General features: G+C 44.1%; 2 protein-coding genes across 6 annotated transcripts in view; one reads left to right on the forward strand and one right to left on the reverse strand.

The window, feature by feature from the left end:
- Positions 1-609: 609 nt before the first annotated feature.
- On the reverse strand, positions 610-9,259 carry NEU2 (neuraminidase 2). 4 transcript variants are annotated; one of them, XM_085232670.1, is made up of 3 exons: positions 8,004-9,259; positions 2,952-3,156; positions 610-1,729 (listed from the first exon to the last, which is right to left on the reverse strand). In XM_085232670.1, the coding sequence occupies exons 2-3, from the start codon at positions 3,150-3,152 to the stop codon at positions 791-793; spliced, it is 1,140 nt and encodes a 379-aa protein (XP_085088796.1). In that variant the 5' UTR covers positions 3,153-3,156; positions 8,004-9,259; the 3' UTR covers positions 610-790. The 4 variants fall into 4 exon arrangements, with proteins under 4 accessions (XP_085088796.1, XP_010714886.1, XP_031411007.1 ...); XM_010716584.3 differs by lacking the exon at positions 8,004-9,259 and adding an exon at positions 7,660-7,926; XM_031555147.2 differs by lacking the exon at positions 8,004-9,259 and having other exon boundaries at positions 2,952-3,567.
- A 2,949-nt stretch (positions 9,260-12,208) lies between these two features.
- Positions 12,209-19,454, forward strand: part of NGEF (neuronal guanine nucleotide exchange factor) — a 45,269-nt gene continuing 38,023 nt past the window's right edge. Inside the window, exon 1 of one of the 2 annotated variants that reach the window (XM_085232665.1) lies at positions 12,209-12,418. The gene's annotated coding sequence lies outside the window, so the exon portion shown is untranslated. The remainder of the gene's footprint in view (positions 12,419-19,454) is intronic. The other variant, XM_085232666.1, reaches the window with a different exon arrangement.

Consider the following 19,454-nt stretch of genomic DNA (forward strand, 5'->3'; position numbering starts at 1 on the left):
AAAGGGAACCACTGAAACACACAAGGCTGTGGTTTTGGTACACGTGAGAATCTGTAGTTACCAACTGCAGCGCAAGCAAAAGGGCAAATAAGCAAGAACATACAGCATGGGAAGTAAGGAGAAGGCAAAGTTATGAAGAAGTCCCTAAGGAGCCTGGGAACTCAGCAAGCAAACCCCAAATCCAGTACAGAAGCAGGCTGGGAACATTTCAAGACGATGGCATTCCACAGCCTCCCTGGAAGCAGAAGGCAGCCAGCCCTGCCAATAGAAGACTGGATGGAGCTGTCAGCAAGCACTGCAACTGCAAGGAGGAGTGCACCCAACAAGAGTCAGAGCAGTTTTCTGAAGGTATCAGCATACGCAGGGCAGTATGCCGTGTCCTCTGCAGCACTTTTGCCACCACTTGTAAGTACAGCTCAGCATAAAATAGCTGCCCTCCATTCCCATGCAGTCCCTGAGCTATCATCACGTGCATCTCTATTCAAGCCTACTGGAAGCCTTAAGGCGAAACCCCTGGTATGAAGGCCATGCTTACCTTCAGCATGTGATTTTTAAGATGGCAGCCAAAGGGAAGGACGAGAAGAGGAACAGGCAATAGAAAACAAGACCAAACATGTTTAGTTTTAGCATGTTTAATAGACTTTGTGATGTACGCATGCTACAAGACAATGCCTAGCTGGCAGTGTGGGAAGAATACAAAAATTCTTTTTGCTGAAAGATGAGAGCTGATAGTGAAAAGAGCATCAGCAAAGGTGGTTTTCAGAAGAACCCCAATGAAAAGGCTCGAGACTCAGAACTCAGAAGGGAAGGCTTGCTTCAAAGTGAACATTACAAAAATTATCTCTTCACACTGTTTATGGATCCCATATTCAAAGAGGCAAGAGAACAAGGGTGAGCCATCTGGCCCAATCCCCATGTACTGCAGATCTGAGTAAGCACACAAACCCTTGAAGAGGATGCTTGGCTTTGTCCAGTGTGCTGGATTTAAAGGGCTTTTGTTGAGGTAAATTCCTAAATCTCTTCGGCCCTTTGGGTCTGCAGGATGAGTGTACAGCAACCAGCTATCTTGGCACCAGACATCAGGGGGAGGAGGGAAGGCAACAATACTTCCATGACATCCAGAAGGAGGCTCTACAAGCTTTTCGACCCGCTGGCCTTCCTCAAAATCCACCCCGTCATTGTAGCTGACAGCCTGGATCCTCGCTCCCTTGTTAGTCCTCGCGTTGCAGTAGAGCACATCCCTGCCACAGTGGTGTATCTCAGCTACCTGGCACTCCCCTGCGCTCTGTTTTCCCACAAAGTTCCCCATCTCCCACGTCATCCCATGGTCAGAGCTGATGAAGCAGAAGGCGTAAGAGACTGGGTAATGCTTAGGGTCAAGGATACGAAAGGCATAGGCAGGAATCACAAGGCTCCGGGCCTCGTTGGACAGCTGTAATCCATGACCTGGTCCCACTGCAAAAGTGGCCCAGTTCTTGTACTCTGTGCTGATAGTACTCTCGGTGATATCCTGGACGGGGCTCCACGTGTGTCCTTGGTCCATGCTAGTGACATAGCAGAGACGTACCAGGTTGATCTTTGTCCTGAGCTGGTGGTGCTCAGAGATCTTTCCTGGGACAGCTATGAAGAACAGGATCAGATTCCCCGAGACCTCATCATAAACAGGACAGGGATTCATGGATCGGTGACCTTCCAGCTGTGCACTGACAATGGTCTCCATGCCGCTCCACTGCCAAGGCAGAGTGAAGAGAGACAAGAGTGAAACAAATACATCCAGGTTACAGCGTAAGGACGCTCAGATCAAGTTACAGAAGAGCTTGAGAACAACCGAGGAGAATTAAGTCTGGAGATAGAGTATGAAACAGGCATCACCAGATGTAAATTAAAAGAAATTAAGATTACTCGGATGATGCAAGATTCACACACTTTACCAAACAGGTGAGCTATGTCCTTTTTAAATTACTACTCGTTGAAGAGCTGATAACTGCATCTCAATGCTGTAGGTGTCTGATGACACTTTAACAAACAAACAAAAAAAAACCAACAGAGTAGTTGAATTGTAAGAAATTCTCACGAATATAGATATGACACAGACATGCCAGGGTTAAACATGCCTGTAGACACTTTGCTCTGTTAGTGCTTCTCAGGAAGTCAGCTAGATAACAGAGCCCTCTTCAAACATACAGCACACTGATAAATCCAGTTACATTCAGACTCCTACTCCCCCATTTTGAGTGTTACCTAAATGATACAATACTGCAGGTGCAGTTAGAGGCTGCTTCTGCTAGGCAGACTCCAGCTCTTAAAGGATTGTTATTGTTAATGTTAAAGGATTACTGTTCTCTGATAAAGAATTGAGTTAGAAAAAGACACTTTTTTCCCCCCCTTTAATGCATTTGCAAATGCAAGAAATGATTATAAATAGAGTATCCACCACCCCCAGTCACCCAGCAAGATAACTGTTAACAATAACAACAACTGGTAGATTAATAAGGTAGCCCATTCGCTGGCACAGACAAACCAGATGACACTCTTTTGCGTGGGGAGACTAGCTGTTCCCAATTGTTTTTTAAACCAGAAATTAGTTCTAGGAAGATGAATTAAAAAAAAAAAAAAAATAGCCAGCGATTGCTAATTCACTGCTCTCTGTGACGCTCCTCGTTTCTGCTTCCTTTCCACATCTCTGCAACTGCAGCAGGACTTGTGCCCTATGTCTCTCTCTGTTCCTGCTTCTCTGCTTCTACTACAGCTGCCCCACTTAATTTCCCCAACTATTGGGCAATCATGAGGTTGAATCCCAGCAGCTATAAAAGTAAATGCATTACTCATAGGCTATAATTGAGCAGGAGATCTGTTTAACTACAGTGGAGAGGGCAGATACATTCAAGTCCTTTGGGAGCAGGGTAGCAGTATAGCTGAACAGTCTCCTCTGTTTCCTTACCAACTGGTACCTGAACATGGTGTCTGCCTGGGCTGTAAGTGCCTCTGCGCATCACTATGAGCTTGGCATGCTCATCCACCACATCCTCTCGTTCCTCAGCAAATGCCAGGATGATGCTGAAACGTGGCAGGTAGAGCAGGGCTGGAATTCGATAGCTCCACGTGCCATTCCGGAACAACACCTCTTGCTTGAGGACAGGAAACGAAGCCATCGTGCTAAGGGAATGAGACAGAAATGCATTGCATTTTAACCCATGCTCAGCCCAGCAGAGTACAACAGGAACAGATCCCACCACTTCTTGCCCTCCTTGATCTTTGCTCTTCCTGCTCAGTGTGTTCTGACACGCACTGAAACGTCATTTCTGCTGCTTTCAGTTTCATGCTCTTCTGAAGAGGAGCCACATGTTGCACAGCAGTCAGCAACACAGACCAGGCTTTCTCCAGAAACTGCCTGGTTAATCTTACTGGAGTAAAGTAAGCTCTCTAAACACAGTAAATGAAAAAGCCGCCTGTGGTTTGTTTCTTCTTAATGAAATTCACAAGCTGAGATCTTTGTGGGTTTGCTTTGTAATTCAAAAGACTGACAACGATCAGACATTTTAGCATTTTCCCCTCTGAAAAGCATGATTGCCTTTGTTGGTGGTGTTTCCAAAACCCAGAACAGAACTAATGCTTTGCCAAACATGAACTTTGAGCCCCATAAAAACAGGTCACTGAAGCAATCTCCGGCCCTAGCTATGCCTCTATTTAAGGATAGTAAGCACAGAGCATGGAAAAAGAAGGAAAACATCCTCTCCCAAAAGATCACAAACAGTCTGAAAGATGTCAGCCAGCTGCGTCTAAGCTGAGAGCGCCAGGCAAAGCCCAAGGCACAACAAGAGAATTTATGGACTGGGTACTGCAGGTTTCTAATTGGGACAGGCCACTGTATGCCTGAAACATTATATGCTTTGCTGAAACAACATATGCTTTGGAAACAAAGAGATCAGCAGTATGGAGCTACGAATGGGTAAGGCATCAGGAGGGACTTTTGGTCCGGTGAGACTCTTCATCCGTACAGCAAGTAAGAAGTTTAGGGAGCAAGACAATCACAGAATGGCTTAGCTTGGAGAGGACCTTACAGCCCACCCAGTCCCAACCCCTGCCATGGGCTGGCTGCCCCCCACCAGCCTGGCCCTGAGCATCTCCAGGGATGGGCACCCACACTTCTCTGGGCAGCAGTGCCAGGGTCTCACTGCTCTCTTCCTCTCCTTCGATCCACTCAGCTTTCTGTCCTGTCTCACCAAACCTCTCTTGGGAACTGATTTATCCTGGCAAAAACCCACTAGCTAAAGGGAATTATGTTTAAGCAGAGGGGAGGCGAAAAGGAAAACAGAAAGAAGTCTCTCATATGATGAACCAGAAACTGAAGGCATGAAAACCCTGTGCTCAGCATAGATGTCAGAGAGATGGGGAATAAAATGAAAACAATTTTTTTTTTTTTTTAAAGGGGAAAAAAAAGGAAAAGAAAATCAGGCCTTAGATCTCTGACGCATTGAGTGGGTAGGATGGCAGGGATAAGATGACAATACACTATGAGTAAGAAATTGAAATGCCTCCTACCTCAGTTGAGACAAGACTTGCAATGCCGCCTTGAGCACTGAAAATTCTCTGAGATTTAGATAAATAGGAAAGTGCTGTAGTGGTTTTTGGGTGTGCATCACATCCTCACGTTTCTGAAGGCTGTCTTGATAACTCAGGATCTGCACTGTTTCAGCTAAAGCCAGCTGTACAGACCGGAGCCAGCCACAGCCCCATCGCTGCTCAGATGCAAAGCCACACGGGAGAGAACTATCTCAATGGAATACTACTCCCTCCTCATTGCCACTCACAGTACATCAGAGCAGCTACTATACAGAAGCATTACCAGGATCTCATCTCAGCTCTCCATACAATATGGAAGGAAAAAAGGAAGACCTTCCTAGGATAAATAACGGTGTTGCTCATTGCATAGCAGCACGGGTCTGGCTACTCATACAGACTGCAGCCATGGCTGTGTTCTCGTGGTTCCTGAAACAGAAGTTCACCAGAGCACCTCCAGGCTATTTAAAGGGAGATTATTTCAAGAGATATTAGTCAGCCTATCTAGTGCAGCACAGGTTCCATAACATTCCCGCTCATAGTGCCGTTCTGATATTGTAATCTTTTTGCAGGGCAGGGCAAGAGGGAGGGGGAAAAAAAAAAAAAAAAAAAGGGATGAAAAATAAACAGTGGCAGAGATGTAGGCTACACCCATACGTTCTTGATGCAGAGCTGGGAAACCAGTGCCACAGAGGCTGTGCTGCAGCTCAGGGGCAGAGAAGCCTAAGGGAGCCAAGTCCCTCCTGCACCGTCCTGCCATCTGCAGGCAGCTCTGCACCGTGCCCTTTGCCCCTGCGCTGAGAGATGCTCGGTGAGGATGCTGCAATATTCATCTTTTCCTCTGATTGCCAAACAGGGAGCGAGGGAAGGTGGGATGTTAAAAGGCTGTAAATGGCTGCCATAGAAACAAGCCCAGGGTTCCTGGACACAGCACTTGCAACTGCAGTTGAGGAAAATACTAGGATTACATGACTTTTCCATCTATCCAGAGATTAAATAGGTGTGTGTGTGTACACATCTACACACATTTATGTACACACATCCTGTATGTAGGGAGTATATTAACTCTGTACACATATACACACATACAACACATCCATCTTCCATCTTTTTCGTTAATACACTTAAAAAAAAAATCAGTATTAAGTTTCTTCTGTCTTCTCCATTGGCGGATCATCCAGCAGAGATAGAGTCACAACAGCCTGAGTTACACAGAATTAAAGAGATGCAGAATCTTAAAACAGCCTAGGGCTATTGATATACATACAAAAAGAACAAAAACTTGTGCTGCTTTAGCTACTGTCCAGCCAGTTGAAAAATAATTCATCTTTCTCTTGACCTCTACCCATTCTCAAAGGTAAAAGTGCCAGCTATACTCAGATCGTGATCAGGACAGTCAGAGAGTCACGGGGCGTGTTCAGAAGCTCAGACTCCAGCACTGCAGCAGTTCACATCAGACGGGCCAGTCTATGAAATTGCCAGGGGATGCACCCTTGAGAATTGCTCTGTTCAGGGCACTGATATCGACCTGCAGTTCCTCTCCAAAGCACCAGGGAAGCTGCTGCCCTGAGTGCCCCATCTCCAGGTAGATGTGGGCAGACAGAGAAAGAAGTGCATGGTGAGAAAAAGGGGGAGTTAAGCTGGAGAAAACCATTACTCAGAACTTGCAAGTTATACAGCTGCAATGATTTCCACAGAGGAGACTTTTTCCAGTGTGCCAGAAGAGTCAAAATAAATAGCAGTGGGCTACAAAGTGAATCTGTGATGGATGTGAGGCCCAGAATGAGCCTGAGCAGCAGAAAGGAGTAGGTGCTGGTAGTCCCCAAGAGTGAGTATTTGTCCTTCCACTCAGTCCTCCAAGGCAGCTCATGTGGTTCCTTGGTGGTAGTTTGTTATTGTTTTGTTTGTTTTAAATATAGGGGAGAATTGGCCCTCGTGTGCTTATTTGCTTTAACCCTCTCCAAGAAAAGTGACTAATAAGGATAACATTACCATTGGCTTCAGCTTCTGTTAAAAACCTATCCTTAACACGTTCAGATCCAAGAAGAAATGACAGTATGTTTGCTCCTGCAGGAATCCGGACAGGGCCCAAACAAACACACACACAAACCTATTGGGAGAGACTGGGGAAAGGCACAAGGAACAAAAGAACCTGAAGCTCAAAACTCAACGAAAATTCTGCTTTTCAACACAGGCACAAGAAGCCAAGTCCTGCCCTTCAGTATCAGACCTGGACTTTCAGTGTTTTCCATATAGGAGCATAGAAGTCAGCCAAGCACTATCCTAAAATACTTTTTTTGTTTCATTTAAATGAAAAAGAAACACTTCAGTTGGGATACTGCACAGATGGGGATCAGGAGAAGCCATGTTCTTGTTGTACAGGGCTAAGAAATAGTAGCCCCAGCCTGCTTCCAAAATACTACACAGTGCATTTCAATCTGCAAGCCTTCCCTCCTAATTAAATGGAATGACTGTACCTATTTCTACTGAAACTCAGCAGCAGGGAGCTCTAGTTCCAGCCTCCTCCTTATACCAGGTCCTAACTAAATCTAGGACGTAGGTACTCTTTACAAGCCAGGCAGCACCAACATGTCAGCCTCAATATCAAGTCAGAAGGAAACGTTATCAGCGAGACCAGTCAAACAATAGATCTTAAACAAAAGGCTCTTTCCAACATTCAGAATTCAAGACTTAAAGGCACTTTAAGGAGTTACTTTAATCCAGCTGTCAACTGCATCAAACCTTTTAACTACGCTAGAAACAGAAAGTTTTTCTTGTAGCATGAGCTTCATGCCATACTTAGAAGGGGATTTTTAGCCTTCTCGGAAGATGCTTTCCTAAACAATCCATCAAGTTCTGCTTTCAAAACTTAGCTCAGCCTGGCAACAGCTCCTGTGCTTTATAACACAGGTTTTCTCAGCAGAACAGAGGAATTACATGAAGCAGCTTTGTTTTTTCTTAGCATATGTTTGTTTGGTGGAGGACTGCACACACTCCTACCTGAACCTCCAAAATGTTGTATTTACCTTTTTACTCCCAGCAATACCCGCCGTTATGCAGAGAATAAAGAGGGGGAAAAGGAAAAAGAAAAGGAAATACCTCTCTTCACTTTGTGCCTCCTGGAAGTCACGTCAAAGGTAAAAGGGGAAAAAAAAAAAAAAAAAAAAAAAAAAAAAAAAAAACCAACAAAACACTCCTATTGAATACAAGAAAAGGGAGGATCACCACACTCTCACCAACTTGTCTCCAACCTGCAAGATTATTTATGTTGGCAGCAATGTCAGCTGTCTCGGATCCCCCGGGAAGAGCCAGCAGCCAGCATGTATACACAAGCTGACATTTAAATAGCAAACCTGCTTTGCATAGAAGGGGAGGTTCCATGTGAGCAAGACAAATGTTAGGGAAAGATTTTTAAGCGTTCATAGTAATTAACATGTTTCTACCTGCACGGATTGACAGGACTGTGTTGTTGCTGATAGTTACACCATTCAGCATGCTGTCATATCCTGGTCTTCTCGTCCCCTCATGCTGAGGAGGGTAAAATTCCTTCAATCCCTGCATACAGACTTGCAGTGCGTCCTCTCATAGAGCTCCTGAGCACCATGAAAGTTTGCTGAAAGAAGTCAGAAAATGGATATAACAGCAGGTGAAATCGCTGTGTCAACATAATGCATTCCTCTGGCAGCTTTACCCACTCCCATCCATCAGTACGCTGTTTTGAGATGAAGAAAGAGGTCAACACAGGAATCTCCAGGCCGTAGTACAGGACCAACATGCTGGCGTATGCAGATGCACTCCCCAGAGCTTCTGTGGAGGTGTTACCAGTGCCAACCTTCACCCCAGCAGCTGCAGTCAATGAAGCAATGAGCAGGGTTGAGTAGGAGGGAGTATGAACCTGGGGTCCCAGCACGTGGTGGGAGGCTGAGGGAGAAGAGAATAAGGCCACTGATTCTCCCAGGTGTGGCCTGCCTAGCTTAAAGGCAGCACCTGCAGCTTCTACTGCTGGGAACAGCCAAGCAAATGCTTTCATGATTTACCTTGTGCTGCTGGTGTAATGTGGTACTGCTGCTGTTGTTAGAGATGGCCTTGCCTTTCCTTTTCCTTGTTGTTTCTCCTGCTTTACTCTCTTCTCTACTGTTTCCATTGCTGCCATTAATGCTTCTTGTCTCTCAATTTATTGGGGGGAAAAAAAAACCAATAATAATCCTGTAAACAGATCTTGCTAGTAATGTAAAAGGACAAAGCAAGGCCTACTCACTTGATAGCAATTGTGATTTTGATCTGTGCAAGCCAAACACACAGTTGCAAGGGTGTGGATTTACAACCAACCAACTTAATTAAATTCTTTTGTGTTACCATCTTCCCTCTCTCTTGAGCAACCCTGTCTCCTTTCTTGTGCCAATGCTGATGCTCATCTTGCTTTGGCAAGCCATCAGAGGATGTCAGTCTGGCAGAAAACTAATCTAGGGGAAAAAAAAAAAAAAAAAAAAAAAATGTGAACAGTTTTCTGCTGGGTCACTGTCCTGGACTGCGTCAGCAGAAGTCAGACAAGCAGCAGGGGAGGGAGCAGGAGCATGAAGCTGTTGACACAAGGAGCAGACTCACCTCTGTGACTGGCAGCTAGCCATTAGAGCAAATTAGCTACGTCATAAAACCACACCCCATATTTATGAACCTCACCTTAGCTGGGCAAGCAAAGTATTGCCTTAACTGAGGGACACAAAAGGAGCCTGAGGGCATTTGTATTTTGTTGTATCTGGAGTCAAACAATAGTCATCACAAGGGAAAACTCCTCAAGAGACAAAGGCATTGATATCCATGAAATAATAACTTCTAACAGCGAGTCCTGGAGAACATCCAGTCAAGTAAAACAGACACAATTAAGAAAGAAGGAAAGACATTGGGAAGGCTGCTAAGACAGTGCCAGAAAGCAAGACAAGAACAATTGCTTTGTGGATTTCACCTTTTTTCCTGCTCCCTGGCTAGCGGCTGTGTTGCTCAAGTGGTGTTCTGAGTCACATGCTGCTTCTGCAGTCAGACAACCCATAAAGCATGTTTGTTTCATACACACCACTTTGCTTGGCTCTAGCTTAAAACTGGTTGTCCATTTCTCCGTAGAGAGGCTCGCAGCACATGCTATGGTGGCAACGTTCCGTGCTTTATAGCAGCAGCACCTGGGTTATAGGGTGGCTGTGTCTCTGGCCACCTCCCAGTCCCCACTGCCCTCACCCTTCCTCCCCAAGCATCTACACAAAGTGTAGATGTGCTGGGGTCAATCCCCCCTGCTTCCTCCTGCCGTAAATCAGACTCAGTGGCACGATGAAGTTCAAGATAAGTCTGGGGAGAATCAAGCTTGTCACTTCTGTTAATCCACACTTACTTCATCGCCTTTATATCTGATTGTTGTAATGAAAACGTTTTTAAAAAGGTTAAAAAATGCAAATGGGGTGTGTGGGTGCATTAATAAGAGGATATAAAAATAATGCAGAAGATAATGTAATGAAAGAATACTGAACAATGGAGCATTTGCATTTGGAGGACCACATTCAGTTTTGGGTGCCACGTCTTAGGAAAGATATAGCAATAGCTGCAAACAAAGGCTAAGAATTCAGAAGCTAATGCTGGTGAGCGTGAAAACAAGTAGAGAAACAAGAGATGTTGCAATTAACAAGAGTGACACACGGTCCATTAGAAACTGTCGGCGTATATCTCCTTTGCAAAATGTTTAAACCTGAATCCATTGGTTTGTTAAACTATAAGGAAGGCAGGCAGGCTCGGGTAGTTGTGCGTGAGGGCTTAGCTACAGAGCGTGGCAGCTGTCATCAGCCAGCTAACATTAAAATCAAGATGCCCTGTGTGGAGTTAGGCTGTAGGAGAGAGAATTACAGTGTTTTGCAAATTTTCAGTTACAACACCATGGGCTGCCCTCCAGGTGTTAGGCAACATGGCATCATTTGTGCAGAACACGAGTCCTGTAGACCTGGGGGCTGACTGCTCTCTTGGCAAAGACAAAACTGAGAAAAAGCCAAAGTAATAATACTGAATCTAACTCATGCAAGCGTTCACTTTCCCAGTAAATCACAGACTGTTAGTATTTGCCCTCCTTGTGGAAAGAGCAAAATCACAAACATTTTCTTCCTCTACCCAAGGAGCACCGCCATGACCCCACCTGTCTGCTTTCTGACCCTCTGCAGTGAGCTTTGTGTTCATCATGGGGAACCTTCTGTCCGCTGTGAAAGTCAATGCCCCGTGCCTATAATCTATGGTATACCTTTCTGCCGTTCACTATTCTCACTGGGACCAGAAAAAAGGAATATGTTTTATTTTTGTAACAAAACGGAGGGCAATCTTTAGAAAGCAAAAAGAGACACGCTGAGATTTACATACAAAAAGAGGATTGTGGAAGCAGGATTTATCTAGTTCTCAAAATAGCAAAGCGATGAGGAGTTGCTCCGGGACAACTTGGGCAATTTAACGACAGAAAAGTGCAATAAAACTGGAGTCTCTTGCCTTATGTCCCCTCCCAGCTCTGGGGACACTGACAAACAAGTCTGAAGCATGAGGTCCACCTGGGAGTGACTCTGCGATAGCACGTCCCTCGTGTCCCGCTAGCTCCCAGAGCAGGAGTGCACAGTCTGACGGTAACTTTGAGTAATCATTACAGGAGTAATTGCTGACAGCCCTGTATGCCAAGGCCAGGCCCTCAGCTGATATAAAGGGACAGTGGCATTGGTGGCCAGGAAGCTATGACAACCAACCCCAGATTAACCAGAGCTTTCCTGAATGAATATTTGGGTGTCCACAGAGTAGATAGGGTGTGGGCAAAATGCAGTTGCTATTACAAGAAATGGGGTAATGTTACAATCAGTTAAAACAACAAGGCAGTTGGCAAGTCTGGTGAACTTTAAAAAAGAAAAAAAATTATAGGAAAGACTAGCATTAGCTTCAGCAGGAGATATGATGCTTCATGCCATTCCATCTGCAGGCTTACAAATAGCAGGTGAGTTGAAGGAGTTCCAGGATGAAGAAAAAGCTGTCTCCTAAGTATAGCACTGCGTAGATGTCTGCAGGAAGTGGGTTTTTTTTGGTCTTCCTTTGAAGCACTGGGCTCTAAGCTGTTTGCAGATGATAGACATTCATTTAAGCAAGCCCACTTGCAAGTACAGCAAATGTAAGCACAACCTGAATTGGAAAACAAAGTATTTCGGGGGAGAAAATTATAATGCATTTGGATGAATGGTCACAAAAGGCCTTGTAATAAAACCAGGCTGAGTCTGCTACATTCGAGGTGTCCTCAAGCCCAGGTATGGGAACACACATGAAATGTAAAAACTGACAGGCTAAAAATAGTCACAAGCACGTAGGGTTTGTCATCTCAAATGGCTGGAAATAATGTAAAGCAAGAGCAGTAGCTCAGCCAGCGGGGCTGAAAAGTGTGAGCAAATGCCTTTTGCTGTTTCCACGCATTTGAGTTTGCAGATTTGAAGAGAAGTTTCACCTAGTTTTATATGGGAAGTTTTACAAAGCCCTGTCATTAAATCTTTGGCACGAGCGGTGCAAAGGACCTTCAGAACGTGTTTGTGCTGACTTACCTGGCTAAAGGGAAAGCTGTTCCTTTAAATTGTTTGCTGTGGCTCTGGAAACTGAGCAAACAAAGTCAGAGGGAAACTTCCCTTTCAAGTGGAACTGTCAGAAGGTACAAGGACTGAAGGACAGAGATCTTCAATAGGACACACCTGCATCGGGATTCAGAGCTGAACTGCAAATTTCTAACAACCCGGGGGAGTTTAGTCCTGATTTGTTGGACACACCTAATTCCGATGGCAAATGAGAGCCTGGTTCAGCCCCAAACAGTTAGGTGAGTAAAATCCTATTCTGGGGGGATGCTGGAAGAGGAATGGTCTGAGGAAGAAACCTCAGAAAGGCACAAGTGCAGTGCCTGAGAAAGAAGCAGCTTTGCTCTGCCAGCAAAGTCACCCTGAAGGGACCCCGTGCAACCTGGATGGAGTGCAGCTGAAATGCCGGCTGGTGGAATGGAGGCACTGCTGGCACAGCCCGGCAGGCTGCACATCCAGCAGGGAGGAAACCCAGGCAGAAAGGAGGCTCAGGCTGCACTAAATGGGCATTAACGTGACCAACTAAAGAGCAAACATCCCCAGAGCAATCAATCAAACCGTGCGTCTTTTTCCAGGGGCAGGACAAGCTGTGATTTTTTCCTGGCAAATGTTTGAGTGTGATCTTGCTTTAAAAAAAAAAAAAAAAAAAAACACACAGAAAGAAAGAAAATAAAGGCAGGAAATATGAAAAACAGCCTGTTTTCCTCCTAAGGGCAGGCTGATCTTTCCCTTTAGCTGAGCTGTGCTTTCACTCTCGGGAGACCAATTGCTGTGTATCCACTATGGCTGTGAATGCCATCCCAGCAATGATAGATATTTTTAAATGCGCCAAGTAAACAAGAAATCAAATCTCATAAGAAAGAGCTAGCTCCGGAGGTATTAACCTATTGACAAATTCAGCGTTACAGCGGGTCTGCCAGCTCCAGAACTAATCAAAAGTAGGAAATGGCACTGAAAAAAATACATACTTTTTAAAATGTTTTCCTGAACATATAAAAAGGTCTAACTGGATTACATTCATCTCAGGAGATGGATGGAAATTTTGTTCAGGACTGATCTTACCCAGGCTCAGATAAGGACTGATAAATCCAATCCACTTTAAGACCAGCTGTAAATATAAGAGTATGTGTGAAACACCACAGTAATTGACAGAAAAGAAATGCCTGGAGACAAAGAATGCATTGTCCCACACTGCCTAATTTTGGGAGAACATTTGCAAGACAATGTAAAATGCTTTAACTATATAATTACCATTATCTGTCCCTGTGTGTGTTGGCAATGCCTGGGGTTTTTACTACAAGTCTACTTTTGGCAGGAGCTTGTTCTGTGTATTTCTGTCAGCAATAATATCACCATCTTTACCAAATAGTGTCTGGAGGCAATGTTTCATATTCTCAAGTAACAGCCCATGGAAGAACCCCCATGTTATACTTGGGTATAAAATAAGAAAAACTGACAAGATTTGGTGAAACCTAAAACAATCTAGAAACCTTGGCTCCTTCCTGCCTTCTCTTTCCTAGCCAAAATCAGTTCTGAATCAGATAACCATGAAAAAACAGATCTGGCTTAATCTGCAAAACCTGGACCTTGCTGTCGAAAAAGGGGGCACTTCCTGAAACAATGACCCCCTCAGCTCAAAGGAAACTTTGGGAGAGCAACAGGGAATGACAACTCCAGGCAAATACCTGCTCTTGGGTTAGGAATGTAGGGAAATGCAAATGAATAGAACAAAAAATAGATAATGTCCAAAGAGGTTTTACTTTCTTTCTTACTAAACTATTATCTAGAGCTCTTTTGAACCAAGATTCTCTCTATGCCATACTCTTGCTTGAGCTCCTTGCTGAGTTCCTGCTCAGTAGCTCCCAAAGAAAGAAAGAAATGTAGAAGAATTTATATTAGTATGGTGCAGTTTTCCCCCTCTAGCAACAGGGAACTAAGACCCAGGAAGATCCCTGACTCATTCAGATTGCCCAGGGAATTGCAGCAGAGCTGAGCAATGAACCCTGCCCTCGCAGGAGCTAACTCAGTGCCACAGCCATGGGATTTCCCACACTCATCCCTGCTTTGCTCCTTCCATGCTTAAAATTGGGAAGGGAAAGAACTGCTGTTAGTGGAAACCTCTCAGAGGAGAAGCCCTGCCAATCTTTTCCAGCACTTCCACTCTCTGAAGTGAGCTACGTAATTGTGGTTGAGGAGACTATGTCACTTGTTAGACAAAAAAATAAAGACTTAGTGCAGATGCATATGCAGACAGCGCTGCAGGGGTGCCTGTTTTTTGGCAACACATCGCTGCCTAGTGCTGTAGCTGGCAAACTGGATGTGACTGCCAAAGCCCAGAACTGCTACCCCAGTCCTAGGACAGAAGAAACCGCTCTGCATGGGGAGCAGCAGTCCTGCCAGCTCCTGCCTTCTTGCCAGGGTCTATCCCTTGGGGCTAGAAAGAGACATTCTGGAGAAGTTTGTATTTCTGATGCTATTTGCTGCACAGTTTCCAGAGTTGCCTATCAAGTATTTTTTCCTGAGTACCAAAGACTTGTGCAATCAGTCCAACAGGCCATAAGAATAGCATCAGTTTGTACCAGGTTTTAATTTAGCAGCTGACAAGGATAGCCTAGCAGCCTTCCAAACCTGCCTGGCATTTCAAACCAGAAGAAACCAGGTTAACAAGATTCTGATGTCTGTCCTGACTTCTGGCTTGCTTGCAGCTACAGATTTGCAGGCAGACTCATCAGATGCTCCTTGGGTCCTCCACCCAATAACCACTGGGGGAAAAATTGAGAGCTCTACTATTCCTTGATCAACAACATCAGCCTCTTCTTTCCCTGCTTCTTTATAAACTCTTCCAAATAAAACTCCCTTTGAGTTCTTACCTCTGCAGTTCAAATAACCACTCTTGCTCATGCTTCCTTAACAAGTGTCTCACACACAACAGCACATCCAGAAATAGGAGTGGATGACACTATTTTTTCCCCAAGAGCAGCATGGGTGTTGTCTGCCTCAGGGAAACTGGGCTTGTCTGCTTACTAACCAGTTTGTCTTGAAAAGTTTCAACCAAGACATCTACTAACCACATCTCCATGTATCGTGGCATCACAAACCCGCCCTGCTTCCAGTGAGGCATTCTGCCTGGGACATTATTTCTCATACCATGTACTTGGCTAAACCATTTCATCAATGACTAAACTTCCTAAGCCACAGTGTTTCAATTTTTAAGAGGCTGTGGCATTTCTGGACTACACTTTACGTTATATATTCTTTTCATGCCTAAAAAGCTTCACATGAAGAGAAGAGAACAAATGAAAAGGAACGAGGACCCTCAACTCCCTTTTGTAAGGCATCAGAGGCAAAAACATTTCCTAATCAGCAGGGAAAAGGAGAGGAAAGGGGGTTCCTCTAGAGACAGGTGTATATAAAAATGTCAGTGATGTCAGAAGAGCAAGTCATGTTTTATACCTTCTACTTCTTGAGACGCTCTCCAAATCTTCAAGCGGGGATATACTTTCACCATTGCATGTGCACTAATTTAAGGAAAAGAATAAAAATAAGGTCAGCTTTTTCTTTAATTAGTTTTAGGAGCTTATAATGAAAACCAGAAGGACTTGTAGATTTCTACTTTTACTCTTCTGTGTGCTTTAAAAATTAGGTTAACTCTCCCACACAGATAGAAAATGTGTGTGTTTATAGATGCATATTTATATGTACATATACACATATGTAGAATAACTTCAGAGGGGGAATACTTTAGCATCTTAACTATAGCTCATCGCTGTATCTACTATAGGAGACACATGGAAATAAACATGGAATGCAATAGGATAGGGCTGGACTACTCTGAGATACAGGGACCAAACAAATATATCCATAAGCAGAATCTGCAATTATTCATCACATACAAGAAAGCACACATCTTTAGTCATTACTTTTGAATCAAAAGTAATTAGTTAACAGCAGAAAAGATAAATCATTCTGGCAGCAGAAAAATACGTAGTTATTGAGTGTTACTCATTAAGTGTATATTGATGTATATAAGTTAATTAAGACAGAGTAGCTGCTATAAACACTCAATTTTTCATGCAGAGGGAGTTGCACGAAGGCATACCTGTTCCTGCTATATGTAAGTAGCCATTTATAGGACACACTCACTTTGTATCTATGTTTATACATGTATACTTCTACCCCTAGAAGGTCCCACAATGCCAGACTGAATTCTGGAGACATTTTTATATCTAGGCAGGCGTGTGACTCATTTTTAGCTGTTTTTAATGTACTGGTTTCTCTCTCTAAGGCTCGTTTGCTTGCTCTCATGGTGTCTAATGCACATGGCTTTGGAAGCTATATTAAACGAATCCAACATCTTTATTTTTAGCATCTGAAGTGTTTCTAAAACAGGTTCTCTGTAGCATATGTGCAAGACATAAAGGTTTTATTGTCACAAGCATGTAATTAACTGCATAATTCTCTCTTGGTCTCGCTTGCTGTAAATATGGTACCATCACTAAATCACTGCAACAAAACCATTTTGTTCCACTTTTCACCTGAAGGACTACCTCAAAATCCAAGTGGTTGTAGTTTGACGCTGTTAGGAGTGGTGGTAGAATTCAGCACTCCTGTTTACAAGAGATATACAAAATATTTGGTTTTGTAAACACGTGGGGCCAAATAATGTAAGATTCTTTCAGCCAACATCCCCAGACTTATCGTCTACTTTATCTCTCTGGCTTCTGCTGTGAACCTCCTTGGTCTGTGTCACACTTGCTGGTCAGTTTGTCTCCGTGCTCCTCCTGGTTTCTCCACTCCCCTGCCTTAATCAAATATTACCTCGGCCTTGTACCTAAATAGTTCAAATTCTTTTGTGAAATGTCACGTACCTCTGCTTTGGACAGGCACATGTGCTTAACTGTCTCTTGCAGCCATTTAAAAGAAAGGGTTGGGATTGCTGGCAGTTCCAAGGGGGGCTGTCCCAACCAGTAACAACACAAACAAATACATGTGTAGCCAGGCAGCGAGTGGCCTGATGGCTTTAGTTATGGCTGTTGAGGCATTACCAGGCTCAGCTGCCTGTGCATCCTTCCTCTGGAAGTCAGCTCCCCTGTAGCAGGGTGGCACAAAATGGGACGTATGAGAGCACCTGACTGGCAGCACTTTGAAGGCTGTGCGTTAGCTCAAACCACTGATGAGGCTAAATGAATTCACAGCTACATCTGCCACAGCCCAGGGCTGAGTCTGTGGGCGTTGCTATTCCCCTGACTCTGACAGAAATATCTCCCAGTGCAAACGCAGGCCTGAGCCTGTGTGGAGCCCCAGTGCCTTCAGCAGGGCCCAGCCACGGGTGGCACTCCTGAAGGGGCTGGCAGCCACATGAGCAAGAACAGCAGCAGATGAGTAAGGCCTGCTGCTGGATTTTGGACTGTGCCGCATCCCTGTTTTATCCTCATTATGATGCACAGGGAAATACTTTAGAGATGACATTCCAGTCCGCTCTTAAAGCGGAGGAACAGAGGAAAAAAAAAAATCCATGCCTCAGACACGAGCAAGGATGTGATGGGGGAGTGGTGGTGGTGGGAGGCAGAGGCTCGCGCTCAGTTTGCAGAAGGCTTTCAAGCATTTTAGTAAGAAACTAATATGATGTAGCAAAATAAGCATGCTGAAACTGTATTTAAAGAATAAATATTAAAGAAGTCACATTCACCATGAGAGGTTGAAGACAGTCCTAAAAGAGCCCCCCCATCTGGCTCATCAGATAGGCAGGAAAGCTGCATCCCTACATTTAATGTGCAAAACCTTCTAGATGAGGTCATTAATTAAAACAAGTTTGCACACATAAAAAGGAAGAAAAGATGATACGGTTTTCTTGACTTTCTGCAGTACAAAAACACTACAGCCAAGACAGTAACTTCTGCATTGAGCCCAACACTTTCCATGGAGCCATACATACTTTAAATGGGCATCCAGTCTCCGTGTCAGAATTTAAGATCACAGCAAAATGAACACATGGCTACATAATTCACTGCAGGGGTTCATTACCCTCTGTGCTGAAACACTTGCCTTCCTTTTGGTCTGACACAATCCTTGCATGTTTTGTGTGCCTACTCAGGCATATGAATGCTCTTATCTTGTCCATGGTGGTAGGGATTAGACAATCATATGAGGGCAGTTCATCTTCTGCAACTGTTTGCCCCTATGCAGAGAGACTGTACAGTCAAGTTGTACTCATACAAGTTAGTTCTTGCTTCAAAGCATCCCTGCATTGTGTACCTAGAGACTTCAGGCTATCTCTGCTATTGATCAAGCAACCTCCCAGGCTAGGCTACAGCACTGTAGGACACTGACAAATGAAGCATTTTTCATTTCAAAATCACCAGGCATAAGCTAAGCATATACTAAGCATAGCACTTAAAACTTTTCAGTCAGATAATAGCCTTCGCCTTATTTTTAAGGGAAATAATGTGTCAGGGGATTACCCAGAGCAACAAATTACGAGGGGCAGCAATAGCTGTTGAGCTGGAGCCCTGCAGGACTGCTGCTGAGATTGGGGTCATGGTGTGAGATGAGGAAAACAGAGAGAGCACAAGTGAGTCCACAGAGCCATGATCTCAGCTTTCAGGGTGCAGCACCTGCTATGAAAACAGTTGTATTGTTCACTAGATGTAACTGATTTATAGAAAAAATGCCATATTATTTAAAATTGGCAAGTAAAATTTCTGTACGGTCAAATTCCTGGAGGTTGAATTACGTGTGAGTCAAAGTGCATATCTCTAACATTGCTATATCTGCATCACTTGTTGTAGAGCAATGAAAGATGACAACAGTGAAAAGCAACCTTTTCCCTGCAGTCTGCTACTTCTTGAACTGCAAGATAGGATTTGGTTTCAAAGCAAATTCAGCTAGATGGTGACGCTGCAGCAAGACATGATATCAGGATATGATGTGAATGCAGTTGGGATGGGTTATTCCCATGACAAGACTTGGCACTCAAGTGCTTGTGACTATTATTGGTGAATACCTTTGTCAAAAATTAACCACAATCACTCAGACAGGGATAGCTTGTTGTCCACACCTGCTTGATTCATTCCTTGTCTGACATTGAGTAGCTTGACTGCTACCAGAATAATATAACTTTGAATGTATCCTTTTAATCCATCCCTCTTATTAACACACATAAAGCAACTGCAAGTCAGGACTGATAAATCAGGAAAGCATTTCATGGTATCTTACAATATTGGTTGTCTAATTGGATCCATTGACTTCAAAATTACATTCTCTTCTTGCATTCTTATT

This window comes from Meleagris gallopavo, chromosome 11, assembly GCF_905368555.1.
Source record: "Meleagris gallopavo chromosome 11, MGAL_WU_HG_1.1, whole genome shotgun sequence".
Classification (NCBI taxonomy): domain Eukaryota; kingdom Metazoa; phylum Chordata; class Aves; order Galliformes; family Phasianidae; genus Meleagris; species Meleagris gallopavo.

What these genes read in the sequence shown, in the direction of transcription:
- NEU2 (XM_085232670.1), bottom strand. Translation starts at nt 3,152, where the DNA reads ATGGCTTCGTTTCCTGTCCTCAAGCAAGAGGTGTTGTTCCGGAATGGC. An exon ending in CAGGCAGACACCATGTTCAG is followed by an intron (nt 1,730 to 2,951) that starts GTACCAGTTGGT and finishes CTGCCTTGGCAG; the next exon opens with TGGAGCGGCATGGAGACCAT.